Source organism: Nestor notabilis, unplaced genomic scaffold (assembly GCF_000696875.1).
Source record: "Nestor notabilis isolate BGI_N333 unplaced genomic scaffold, ASM69687v1 scaffold3269, whole genome shotgun sequence".
Classification (NCBI taxonomy): Eukaryota; Metazoa; Chordata; class Aves; order Psittaciformes; family Psittacidae; genus Nestor; species Nestor notabilis.
The window spans coordinates 34,592-48,330 of NW_009943941.1; the positions used below are offsets into that span (position 1 = coordinate 34,592).

Here is a 13,739-nt window from a genome sequence, read left to right on the forward strand (position 1 = left end):
GCAGCAAAACAGTTTAGCAGCGAACACAAGTAATTTATTTTACAGCACCTTATTTATTTATATTTCCTTCAAAATTCTGAAGTGATTGGAAGTAACATCTTTATGTAAACTGATGACTTTAAAGAATAATGGTTCTAAATTAAAAAATGCTTCATATCTTCATGTGTATCAGTTCCATAAAGAATATTCCAAGACATATTTTAAATTCAAGTCAATAAGACAGACATTATAATAAAACAAATCAGCCTGCAAATACATAATTACAGACTAAGAATTAAAATCCATTTATCCACTGTAACAACAGTGAGCTGCAATTTATGATGACATGGTAGCTGAACCAGAAAAAAAAGTTAATAACTACAAAATCATTTAGCTTTATTTATTAAAATCCTTTGATATTGTTACTGGTCCAAGAAATGCAGAAACAAACATTTCCAGCTTTTCATGCCAAATGGGAGTGAAGGTTTTCTTTTTCACTTGCCTGAAGTAAGTTAGGGTAAATGTTGCACATTCATTTTGAAAATCATTATGTATTGCTACATATATACCAATATTGTCTTTATATTAAACAGCAGCACCATCTACTGGTCTAGAAGATCCTTTCAAATTTTAGAAAAAGCCGTAGACAGTGATCCAGCCATAATGATGCAAAACGCTACTGAGAGTAACACATAGTTTTTCAGTCCCTGGATAGGCAAAGGGAGAGAAAAAGAAAAATATCACGCTGTCATAATAGGTACCGCTTCACAAAAAAACCAAGTAAAAAAAAGTACCAGGGTTTCATTTTATGACAAAATTAATAAATCTATTACATGAGATGGCAAATCTTACACCAGTTCATTTCATAAGTTTGTAACATATTTGCTGTTCAAAACAGTTTAATACAAGTAATCTATGATGCCATACACATAGTAAAATTAATTCAGCAATTTTTAAAAGTATTTTTAAAAGCCTTAGTCTATTTTCAGATTATTTTTAAGCAGTAAACAATTATGCAGAGACTATTCTAAGAATACATGAAAAGGATGAAAGATATAGCGCATCACAGACATTTACATAATGAACATGATGGTCTTTTATTGTGGTGCAACAGTAATCTGCAGTGGGGGAGTGAGAGAAACCTTCTAGTTCATGATCAAGGGATGCCTAACATATTTTACAGTGTCTCCAAAAATATTGGGAAAGATGATCTCTAATGGCAAGTTAGGTACCAGTGGATCCTGGACAGATTAGCTAAGGGAACCTGAGGATTACTCTGCTAGCATTCAGTGCTTCCTATGCCACTAGAAAAATAACATCTGCTATGTATATGACATCCAGTAAATTAGCCTGTTCTAGGCACTCACTGCTGTATCAGTTTAGAATCTCTACATTATACTGTAATTTGCAATGCCAGCTAACCTCCATCTCATCTTTTAGTCTTTTGGTGAACCTGACTCTAAAAGTCTAATCTTGTCTATGTGATTACTAGGACAACTGCTCACTCCCCTGTCCCACTGAAGAAACTGGCTCAAATAAAGACTGTTTTCAGGCTGTGCTTGGCATCCTGCCTCCTGGCCCTAATAGAGTCTTCATTTACTCTCACTGCAGCTCATACAGTTATGAAATTCAAATTTTCATTCCTGTAAAGATTGTTCAGTTTTTCAGCTTTCTTGGAAACCTTAATATTGCATGATCCAACTTTCAGCTTCATATTGCAACACTTGTAAGGAGGAGAAATCTAACAGATACAGGTGTATACCAAGCCATGCTGTTCCTAGAGCTGGAGAAAAGAAAGACTAAGTAAGAGACCTAATAGGATTACCTTGATTTCTTTAAATACAAGGACTCCCCACATTGAAGCAACAAGGCCGGGACCCTAAAGAATAAGATTCATTTGTACATTAAAACATCATGAAATGCACCACCTTCTCATTATTGTTCTCAGGGTGGTTGAACTGTGTCCGGATAACAAATTCGGGCCTTTACATTCCATATAATTATGGTGCTCATGGCAAAAGCATAAATATCACTGAAATCGTTACGAAGTAAGACACAGTAAAATCTTCGAGAAGGGCTAAAGAAGCAAGAGATTTTATTTATTTAATCCCCCCCCCCCAAAAGAAAGCACAATTTTTTTCTAAATTATGCTGTAGAGTCTGCATTACATTCTTTTAGTAGGCTCCAAATATGCCTCACTTTAGTTCAAACTAGAGTCGACAATGTTACCACATTTCAGAGGACCATTCAGGTTTACTTGCAGCTACCATGTATACTCCTAACATTTCCTTTATTAGCATGAGTAACTAGCTGGACAAAGTTTGATTCTATAACACAGTATGATATCAGGAGACTGAAACATAAATGTGTTTCCTGTATAGCAGGCATCTGGACAAAGCACAAAGCCAGCCAGATAGATGGGTCAGGAAAACTACTGATTATCTGTGATATTGTCGTACAGATTTCTCAGCTAACAGCAAACAGCGATACACAACGATAATTTCCAAGCACTCCTGGTAATATAGTTTTTTCCCTGTGGGAGCAATGACTGGAATTTTCATGACTGATGAGAAAACATCATCTGAATATGAAGCAAAAACTGGCTCTGTTAATGCTTCCCGTTAGAGCTGTTCTCAGAACCACTTGACAGATGTTTGGACAGTGATCTCTCCGTCTTCAGTACAGCTGATAGGACACAGATTTAGGACAGCAGGAAACTGTCTCATGCTGAATGTATTTGTGGGTGCTGTTTCCTAGTGAAATTGCCAACTATTACTTGAATAATAGCTAAGGTGTCACTTTACTTTCTAAATAATGTACGTTGCAAGAGGAATGCATTTTTAAAATGAAAACAGACTGTTAAAGGCATATGATGAATAGTTGTCTGAAATTTTCTCTAGGATGAAGGAAAGCAGTGGTTCTGAACCTGTGGTCCAGACAGGCAGTTTCTCATCAGTGCTGTCCTTAAATTTTCATTTTGTGATTTTATATTCTTGCCCTCTAGACATGCTGATAACCAAGTTACTTAAGCTGCTTTCCATAAATCCTTCAATTTCTAATTAGAATGATCCCAAGTCTCTTTTTTATATTGCATACTGCAGTTTATTCTGATTTACTGCATCTTGAGGCAAAGCTTAATCCCTATTAATGTTTCATTAGTTTGCTTCCAAAATACCACTGATGAGTAGAACTTTGCTTTTGATATTTATGAACTCTCATTTACCAGAAGTTATCCACCTTTGCATCACCATCTAGTAGACTGGCAAGAGAGTAAAGACAAATAAACAGTGGAAATAAACAGTGCTTTAAAGGTACAGTATGAAACATATGATTAAAACAGACAAAGTGGGCCAACCTATTTTTCCTACATTTGCATAAGAACATTATTTTCAGCAATACATAATCTCTTTGTTCAAGAACTGTAAAAAGAAAAAACACCTGACTTAATTAAGCAAAATGATTGCTAGAGGATAAAATTCATGCATGAAAACATCCAGAACAAAATGTACTTCTTGGGATGAAAGTAAAAAATGTTTCTTTATGTAATCACTTCAGTTTACTATTTAAAATTGATGTAGTTCTGGCTTTGCAGCTTTGACTTTTACATAACCTAAAGACTCACACTTTCAATTCTTCTGATTTTTTTTAATGCTTGGTACTGACCAAGATGGTGCTTGTCACAGTCACGTATGTTCCTAAAAAACCAAAGGCTGGCAAAGAAAAGCAGAACAGACAATGTATACTCTTGATTAAAATGCTCTAGACGTGTCATAATTTCAACTTAATTCCACAAATGGGATGGAAAAAAACACTCTTCACTTTTAATTCTAGTCACAGATTTTATTCTTTGTATACTTACTGCAGTAATTATTGGAAAGCTGACCACAGCACTGAGATAGTGATTGGCTATGAACCAGCAGCAATTGGCTATTGCCCAAAGCACACCAGAAACAAACCCTAGAAAAATAAATCCCAATGAAAAACATGCACAGCAAGGTACAAACAGCAATTTGTGGAACATTTATATTTATAGCATAGTACAGAAACTGCATGTATGTATTTTTTTCAGCTACTTTAACAAGCTGGCTCTGATAATATCAACCAAAGCTCAAGGGATAAAATCAGCTACACCAACTGAAGTAGCAAATTAATTAAAGTTCACAATTTTCTGGGCAATGTGCTCTCCACTCTGGCAGTCAGCTTTTGAAAATCTGCAATGCCATTTTGCTCCAGTTTCAGATTAGAACAAAATTTGTAGTTGTTTCCTAGCTTTAATTTATTAACCAAATAGGAGCGATCTTTCAAAAGAGACAAGAAGTCAAACAGAGAGACTTGAAAGGTGAACTACAATTCCAACACATAGCTTAAACTAATCACTGAAAACAGCCAGAAGTAACTGAACTTAATTTATAATTTGAAAAACAGTCATACCTGGCAATATGGCTTGGGGATAAATATTAGGTTTATTTTTCCTGACTGCACAGTAGATCAAAAAGTAGACAGTACTTGTAAGAAATATTCCACTGAAGTGTGCAAAAACATAATCCAAATCTGAAAGAAAAAATCATGAAATTATATTAGTCTAAACCATCAGTTAATTTGAACTAATTTCACTGACAGCATTCACATAGATAAAAAACAAATAAGGTGCTACTTCTAACAACTCAAATTCAATTGTGATTGTAACCAACACAGCTGCCAGTCTGACTGGATGGATTTGGTCAATCACATATACATAAAACATGAATTAACTGCTGTGTTAACCCTAGCATTTATTACAGGCTTTTATGCATTTCTGTGAGTTGTTATTTTTGGAACTTTGTTAGTCAAAGTACTGAAAAATTTATGAAAACCTTAAGAAAATCCTCAGGTGATGCTGCAAAACTGGTGTGAGGGTTTTACATAATTATATCCTCTCATGACCATCTGCATCTGTATTCCTGTATATAGCCTTGTTTCTTTTCTCTGTATATAAGGGCAAGACAACTGCACATACTGTGGAAGTTAAACATGGCAGTTTTGTCCTTTTGTTATCTTGAAGAATGTATCACAATTTTGATCACTGTAATCATTAATAATAATCCTTTATGGACTTCGCATGCATTATAGAGAGTGTTTCTGAGCAACCTGGTCTAATGGAAGGCGTCCCTGCCCATGGCAGGGGGTTGGAACTAGATGATCCTTAAGGTCCCTTCCAACCCAAACCATTCTATGACCCTATGTAGCAAGGTGATCGCTGTCTCCCTGCAGTTGTAAATTCTCAGCAGGCTAGACAGCTATAGTAATGTTAACATCCGTTATGTCTACCTGGGGTATATACAGGCTGCAGTATTCAATAGAAATTGTATGTGACATAACAATCAATTTCTTAATGGCAGTATTACGCAGTCTCAGCAAAATGTTGCTCTTAAACTGCAGCTGTTATTACCTGATAAGACTATACACTAAATCTTAAGAAAAACATTTCTGCAGAAATGTTTGAAATTGGCAATTAAGGTTATGTAAAAAGGTTTCTTTTCAAAACCTACAAGGTTTTAACTACTTATATTGTTGTATATCTCTTCTATGCATCAGTTATGATCAGCCTTCTTCTCTTCCTTTACTGACGTACTAATTTGGCAATTAGTAAGCTTCTGCCCTTACCTACCTCACGTTCCAGACATATTAACTTTGTATTTTGAGAGTACTGGTATTTAATACCTTCTGGAACATAGCTATGAGTTAAGCATGGTATCCTCTGGGCTGTTTCTCACTGTTCTTTTAACAGTGCAATACACCTCTCAGAAAAAGGGAGTGCTAGTACTGTGATTATGACAACATATAACATTGTGCAAAACTGGTACATTGTCACAGCATATTTTCAAACTTATCAAGAATTTCACTCTATGCCTTTAAAAAAAGCAGGAGAACACAATAGACTGATGACATTAAGTAGAAGTGATCTATTAGCCTTTACCAAATTGACTTGCTCCTGCGTATACAGTTTCATTTCTTCTTCCATGGTCCTTGATGTAAAGTACTGGTACAAAACTGGAACCGTAGAGTATTCCAGCTACTACAGCTAGGCTACATCCTCTTTAAAAACAGCAAAAATTGGAGAAAGTAGTCCAGTGTTAATTAGAGAAGTCAATAATACATTTAAGACAAGTCCAGTATTGCAGTTAAAGACTGTATGAGATGAAAATTGCTAGCAACACCATAAAAAATAATACATTTTAGCACATTTTCATTTTCTAGTGCAGAAATGGTTCAACACAGTAATTTAGTTTTCCTACGCTTTGTGGCCAAGTAACACAGACAATTCCTGCCCCAAAAGTTAGCAGTATAGATTAATGATTAATCAACTAACTAGGATTTCCTGAAAGCAAAGCTAGGAGAAAACAAACAAAATAATTAAAATGCTCCCATCCCCAGCTTCACTGTTGCAGCCTATATATTCTTTATAACTCTCCTGAGGTTCATTGCCTCTTTAATCCCCAAATCATTGTGTTCTTGGCTGTTTCCATTCCCCATGCTGGCCTCTTGCTAGCTGCTGCTTCTACCCTGGAGCACACTTGTGTCTCCTTACCACACTGCCATGCCTTCTCCAGATGTATTCACTTGGAAACCACACCTGGAAGCATGGTATTTGCATAGACTCCTTCTGTGCTGGAATGCTAATCAACCAGGTGATAAAAAGCAGCTCTGTAATTACTTAGTTGCTATTGATATTTACTTTCATAGAATCATAGAATAGTTACGGTTGGAAAGGACCTTAAGATCATCTAGTTCCAACCCCCCTGCCATGAGCAGGGACACCACACGCTAAGCTATGTCGCCCAAGGCTCTGTCCAACCTGGCCGTGAACACCGCCAGGGTTGGAGAATTCACAACTTCCTTGGGCAACCTATTCCAGTGCCTCACCACCCTCACTATAAAGAACTTCTTCCTTGTATCTAATCTAAACTTCCCCTGTTTAAGTTTAAAGCCACTACTCCTTGTCCTACCACTAGAGTCCCTAATGAAGAGTCCCTCCTCAACATCCTTGTAGGCCCCCTTCACATATTGGAAGGCTGCTAGGAGGTCGTTTGCTCTTTTATAGTAGTAACTAATACTTAATTGGTAAGGTAAAGCACACTCAAGACTACAAAGGAAACAACCTAATTAGTTGTGCAGTTATTCATATATACATATGCACACTATACTAGTACCATAAAACCTGACATTTATCAGTGCATGACTGTGCTAGAAAAACCACAGGATGAAAATTCTGCTCCTAACACTGTGTTCAATTACCTTCTCTGGCTACTTGTCCTGTACCTGTGAGAGAACTGTTAATAACTTACATGAGTCTCTTTTTTGCTGGAGAAAGTCTGTTCACCCATGAATCATCAGAGATATCTTCAGAAACATTAATGGACTGCAAAAACCCAAGAGTTTTCACACAAGTTTAGTTTAATTAAAATAAATAATCTCAAACATTGTATTAAGCAGAACAGTTTTGCTCTAATACAAAGAAAACAGAAAGAGAAACAAAAGGAATTGACAGAAGCACTCTGAAGAAAGGAGAATTATTTTTTTAAATAAAACAAACTGATTATTAGATCTACTTACCTTGAAGTGTGTGAGTTTGGATATGTACTTTGGGTTTACTACATAACAAAGCACTCACTAACATTTTATTTTAATCCGTATGTGGGTAGATCTGACTTTCAGAACTTGTCCTTTCTTAAATTTGATAAATGATTTAATTAAAATTGCTTCGTCTTCTCAGATAGGAAAGTAATACACTCTTTTATATACTCTCTGTCATAATGAAAAGGGAATTCTATGCCATTTACAGCTCACAATAGAGAAAAAAACACTTGACAAAACCTTTTCTGTTGATCACACTTGATTGTATATACAAGATTTTCAAATTATATACAATCATAAAATAGTTAGGGTTGGAATCAACGCATAATTATGTAGTTTTATGTAGTCTACCATAAACCCTAGCAAATCTGGTTAACATTAAGCTTTTTCTTTTTTGTTTTTAAATGGATATGTACTTTCACTGCTGTAAAATAACAACTATAAAGTACTTACACTTTCTCTCAGTAACGGCGTGCTTTCTAATGAAGTTGAAGAACTCTGGACTTCAGTTTTTATAAAAAGAAATATGACAGCACTTAGAAGAGAAAAATAGACCAATAAATACCAGGTCAGCTCCTAAGGACAGAACAAGTAGTGTCCAGAAACAAAATCTGAATTTGGAGGCATATTACTTTGTTTTCACTATTGCCTTAGAGACAATTCAATATATTTTAAAAATGCAATTGCTTTTAGTAGTCATAACAAACAACTTAAGTGAAAGCAAGTAAATAAATTAGTCTTTCCATCACTTCACAGATCTCTTCTATATAACGGGATTGAAATGTCTCCTTTTTACAGTGTGTAGTTACAATGTTCTTTTAGTTAACAGTGTCTTTTTGTACTAAACCACACATACAATGGAACATCTGCGTGAAAATTCCGTATGGAACACCGTAAACCTGCACAGAGTTGGCTCTGAGCTCAAGGAAAAAAGTTTTTAATCTTCTGTCCTATGTGAGTGAGGAAATACTGCTCCTACACGGCCTCATGCGTATGTGGAAGGAGAACAGGTATTGCTCGGTTGTGCTCCAGTGCACTGAGTTAATAAAATGAGGAAGAATGGGTAACTTTACTGCTTGCATCCCCAGCATCAGGAAGTCAGGTAAACATGTGTAATCAGAAGGTACAGGATCTGGTTTTTATTTTTACAAAAGAGACTTTAATGATACAGGAATTCCTTCTCATAACTGTGAATAGAATGTCTCCATTTGAAGAATGATTCATCTCCTACTAAAGGAATAAGGGTAGGTATAAAAGGATGTCAGCTTCCTCCATGGGGACTGGAAAACCATACACAGGTTCCACACAGGAGGCTAAAATGAATACACGCTTTTAAACTTTGCAGAGCAACACACACAGGCATTGTGCAGCTTGCCAGGAAAACATGTTTGGTCACGATCTTTTTCCCTGTTGATCACTTCTCCACGATATCTCAGAAACACGCAGGAAGCAGGTGATGAGCTGAATGAACTCACCAGGCAGGAACAGCAGTACTGCTACTATTTTCTAAGTACCTCAAAAATCACATGCTACATGTAACGGTAATGGGTAAAAAGCTGCAGGCTCTTAGAAAAGAGGAAGAGTGGAAGCAAAATTCATTAATCTAAGGCACCGGCTCTCTCCTAGCAATCAAGAATGGCTCCATCATCTCCATGTTTTTAACACCCTTCTTTTCCTAAAGGCATTACATTCAGCTACTGCTTAGCATGTTTATGGCAAGCCTGGAATTTAGGACTACCCTTATGTTCCTGGAAAGACCTTCCTAGCCACCCAGTTGGAAAGCAAGAACACTGCTATGTAACAAAGACCATCTTTCCTATGTGTTTGGACCAAGATGTGCACTCATACAAATAATATAAACAGAAAATAAGAGTAGAAGGCCTTTCTGAAGATCCTAAAGGATCTTCCTAAAGGAAGCCTTTGTTTGGGAGTTGCTGTAAGTGTGGTTTAACAGTTACAAGACAGGGAGCTATTAAGGACAAGAAGTAATGCAAAGCCTCTGGCTTTTCACAGACCCTTAAGGAACCAGGAAGGGGTTCTGTGGCATATTCTACAGTTCAGAGGGAAGGATTTGTACCCCTGACTGAGTGAAGTCAGATTAGAAATCTCAGAGAGGTTTCCTCAACAAGATTCTTCTAGTCAGTTTTTCCTTTTACAAGATTTGGGGAAGTGAACCACTTGAACTGCCTTGCTGGGGAGATAATCAGCACATCACTGCCTTGAACATGCCTACCAGCTTAAAAATATATTTCTGTGTTTATGAATAACCATTTCACCACTGTTCTGGGTATTATGCCTGTTTCTATTCTGACCAGCTACATACAGATAGCTCATAAATTCTGCAGTAAATCAATTTACAAAAAAATACTTCAAAACATTTACCTGCTAGTTAAAATGTCCCCATGGCTATTAAATACATACTTTACTTTACAGATATTTATTATAAGAATAGATTTTTACCTTAATAGTGAAAGCCCAGCTCCAATATAATTTAAGATTGGTCTTGATACCTCTTCTGGGTCAATTCCAAACCAACCAAACCTGGAACATTTAATCAGTTACACTTAGTTGCCCTGACTGCATACAAACTTTTAAATTATAACCCAGTCTTGGAAATCTCTACTCATGTAAACAATTCTGCTTAAGTTTATATTTTCAATATTGGATCAGTGCTTCAGTTTGCTTATAAAAAACTACACCTACTTTAAAAAAATAATCTTTAAATTCAATGTAAGTTACACTGAGACTTTTTAAAATCTATTTAAAAATTGAAGTTGATTTAAATTATTTTATCGGCCTGTGTTGCAGAAGAAAAAATACAAGCAGTATACTAGTTTTGCATTTAACAAATATTTATTTCCTCAGTCATGTAAGTGAACACCACTGGGCATTCATCTTCCTAAGGAGACAGAGGAAACACAAAAAGATAAAATAATTAACCTGTGTACTTTCCATTGAGATGGAAAAAGATCTTGTATGTATGATAAATCCTCTTTATTGGTGATAGTTTTCACTGCGGTCATTAATGATGAACTGGCAATATTAATTATGCATGACTTAAGACTTAAACTAACTTACCTTGAACTTGCCCAACCTGTCAGCAAATTAAAAGAAGCCCATACCAAAAGACCAAGAGCTAAGCCAATAGTTTTAACAATAGGGACAACTGTAACATTGCCTGAAACAGAAAACGCAAAATTCAAATCAGTGAAAAACTAGACTGTAATCTTGTATATGTTTGCTTTAGATTCTGTGACTGTTCAGAAGGCAAAGAAATTTAGGCAACCAAAGGCGGTAGGAAATAGTGTTTTTTAAAAATAAATTCATTAAACATGGTCTTTTCCTCAATACCATTTTAAAAGTTATTTTTGTGTGAATTTGCTCCTATAAAATAAGCATAACAAAATAATGTTTTCTATAGGGTTACAGCTCCAATAACAGAAAAATTTTAAAAAGCCAAAGAGCTACTAAATAGCTACTACCTTATATATAGACAAATTTTTATCGCTGTTTTTTTATGAAGAGTTAGGATTACTTTGTGTTTCAAGAAACAGAACTTCTTTATCCTTACCTGTAGCCCACACAAAACCCCCAACCATAGCCAAAGGCCAAAACCGAGGGCAATTCTGGATTAAATTGATCACCAAAGAAACTATCCATATAGAGGCACAGAGGATCCACTGAAAGAACATGCCTGTGGAAAAATGAAATGCATACAAAAGAGAACTTGTAGAATACTGCATGTGTGAATCTCTTAACATACTATGTTTTAGATAAAATATAACAGAAAAAAGTTAAAAGTGCCCATCTCCTCTGTGAATTTCAGGGAACCATGTTACAACATATTCAACAGATACATTTTAGGGTGGGATGTTATAATTCTGTCAACCTTTTCCTTACCATGCAGTCTTTATAAACAGCTGCAAAAGACAATGCGCTGGATAGTTTAAACAAGCTCTGATTCTCAAACACATGAAAATTTTGACAGCTTTCTGACAAGGAGGATGTTCAGTTACTGCAAACTTCTACCACCCTAGTAGCAAATAACACAGATGATTGCACAGGACAAAACTCCTCCAAAGCTCAGGGCTCAGACTCTTCCACCAATCCAGGACACTAAGGATGATAAAAACTTCGGACAGATCTTTCATACTTTTGTAGATTCTCTAAGGGTCAGCAAGGCAGACCAGCTGACTTTACGCCAGCTGAGCAAAGACTTTTACTTTCAAGTCTAGCCTTGTCTTGTCAGGACTATATTGGCACAATGACGAGAGAGGTTATATATATATATATAGGAAATAGAAGTGATTGTTTCCTCTCACTGACTCATCAGATGAAATTGAAATTTCAATTTTTGATGGATTTTATGTTAGGTCCCCAATGGAAAGGCAATATTCTGAAGTTCAACAACTTTTACAATAACACTGTATTCAAGAATCCCCACAAGGATAGAAAAAAGGACATGCTGATTTTCACTGTGAAATGCTCAGGACATGCATGCCATCCTTTAAGTGCACAACAACACAGAAAAAGGCTCTTTTAAAGATTTGCCACATCCTAAACCAATACATTATTGCTTTACATCCTAATAATAACAAAAGAAATTAAAACATGATTAAGGCTGTGGTGGTATTTATAAATCTAGCTACAGAAACTCTCATTTTGCTAGCAAAATATGATTCCTATTAGCAAAAATACCAAACCCAATAAAAGAATATAAATAAGTTTACCATCACCAGTATCAAATTTCTTAACAGGCACAAAGTTTGTCCCAAATAGAAGGACAGCTACTGTGGACGAGGTAAAGCCAATAGCTAGATTTGTTCCATTGCTGATGTTAAAGGTACTGTAAGCTTTCTCAATGTTCATTTTTATTCTGAAGGTGCCTCTTTTTGTGGAATTGTCTTGCTGCAGGTCCTGACAGATTCTGAAATGAGAGAGTGGAATTAAACATGTGGCATATTAAGCAACCTGGTCTAGTGGAAGGTGTCCTTGCCCATGGGAGGGAGGACTGAACTAGATGATCTTTAAGGTCCCTTCCAACCCAAACCATTCTATTACTCTGTAATACCAATCTAGTTCAGAAATCCAAAACTTAAAGGACCCTACTTATCAATCTCTCAGAAGGTGGGCAGATCTGGAAAGTATACTGTAAAATCCCATGAAAAGCTGCCATAAACCGCGAAAGTAGTAACTTAAGAACAGATGCACACACACACAAATCACTACCATGTGTCTGATAGTCAGCTTCACAGAAAAGCATGTCTAAAAACATACAGTATCAATGTACAGATGCACTCAAGGGTTATGTGGACTTGAATTTGTGAGGCCTGACACTTCAAGGAGATGAGGTATCAGAATATTCCTTACTCCTGTAGCCAAAAGGGGGGGTCACACTGGCATATGTGAAAAACCAGGGGTTAGACAATATCTCAATTGTCAGAAGAAGCTACAGCAATATGCAGTCCCACTGCCTGGGTGTCAGGAACAGGCACAGATTCTGTAGATGCCACAGTGGGATCAATATAAGATCATAAAGTAACCCCAGGGATTGCTCTAGCTGATACAAAACGTGAATAAAGGTTCATTTTTTCTCTATGAAAACAATGCCTCTAAAGTTTCTTAATTCCACATCACTATAATAAGAAAAACAAAGATTTTTTTTAATCCCATATTTTTTTTTTCGAGTGGGAGATTCATCTTGCGCTCAACAGAAGTACTACATATGTACTTTTGGTATGGATTATGACTTTGACAGAAAAGGTGACTCTGAGGACAACTATAACACCATGATCTTTGCATACACAATCTTAACACACACTTAAAAGACTAAATAAGAAAAGTGTTTGGAAATTTAACTTCAAATGGCAGCACGATACTTCATAAGCTATGAGTATAAAGGCGAATATTTACAGAGATACGGATGCAATCCTGTTGTCAAAGTAATGCTATTTATACTGACTCCAATGACATCTTAACGTAGTTTGACATTCCCCAGTGTAGGTGGACAGGCTTCTGCCTGGAGGAAAAAAACTGAACTAGGATGGCAGACATTTATGCCAAGTCTTGTAAAGGATGCTGTGACTACACTCTCTGTACAAAAGGAAGAGCTGAGCTGCTGCACATTCTTTCATCTTGTTTTACCC

At 36.2% G+C, this 13,739-nt stretch overlaps 1 protein-coding gene across 1 annotated transcript; it reads right to left on the bottom strand.

Moving 5' to 3' along the window:
- Positions 1–414: 414 nt before the first annotated feature.
- Positions 415–12,462, bottom strand: TMEM144 (transmembrane protein 144). The gene is made up of 11 exons (XM_010022184.1): positions 12,324–12,462; positions 11,165–11,287; positions 10,672–10,771; positions 10,054–10,134; positions 8,047–8,128; positions 7,305–7,378; positions 5,936–6,054; positions 4,411–4,530; positions 3,839–3,936; positions 1,805–1,858; positions 415–686 (listed from the first exon to the last, which is right to left on the bottom strand). Exons 1-11 carry the CDS (start codon positions 12,460–12,462, stop codon positions 603–605), a joined length of 1,074 nt encoding a protein of 357 aa, XP_010020486.1. The 3' UTR covers positions 415–602.
- Positions 12,463–13,739: the final 1,277 nt, after the last annotated feature.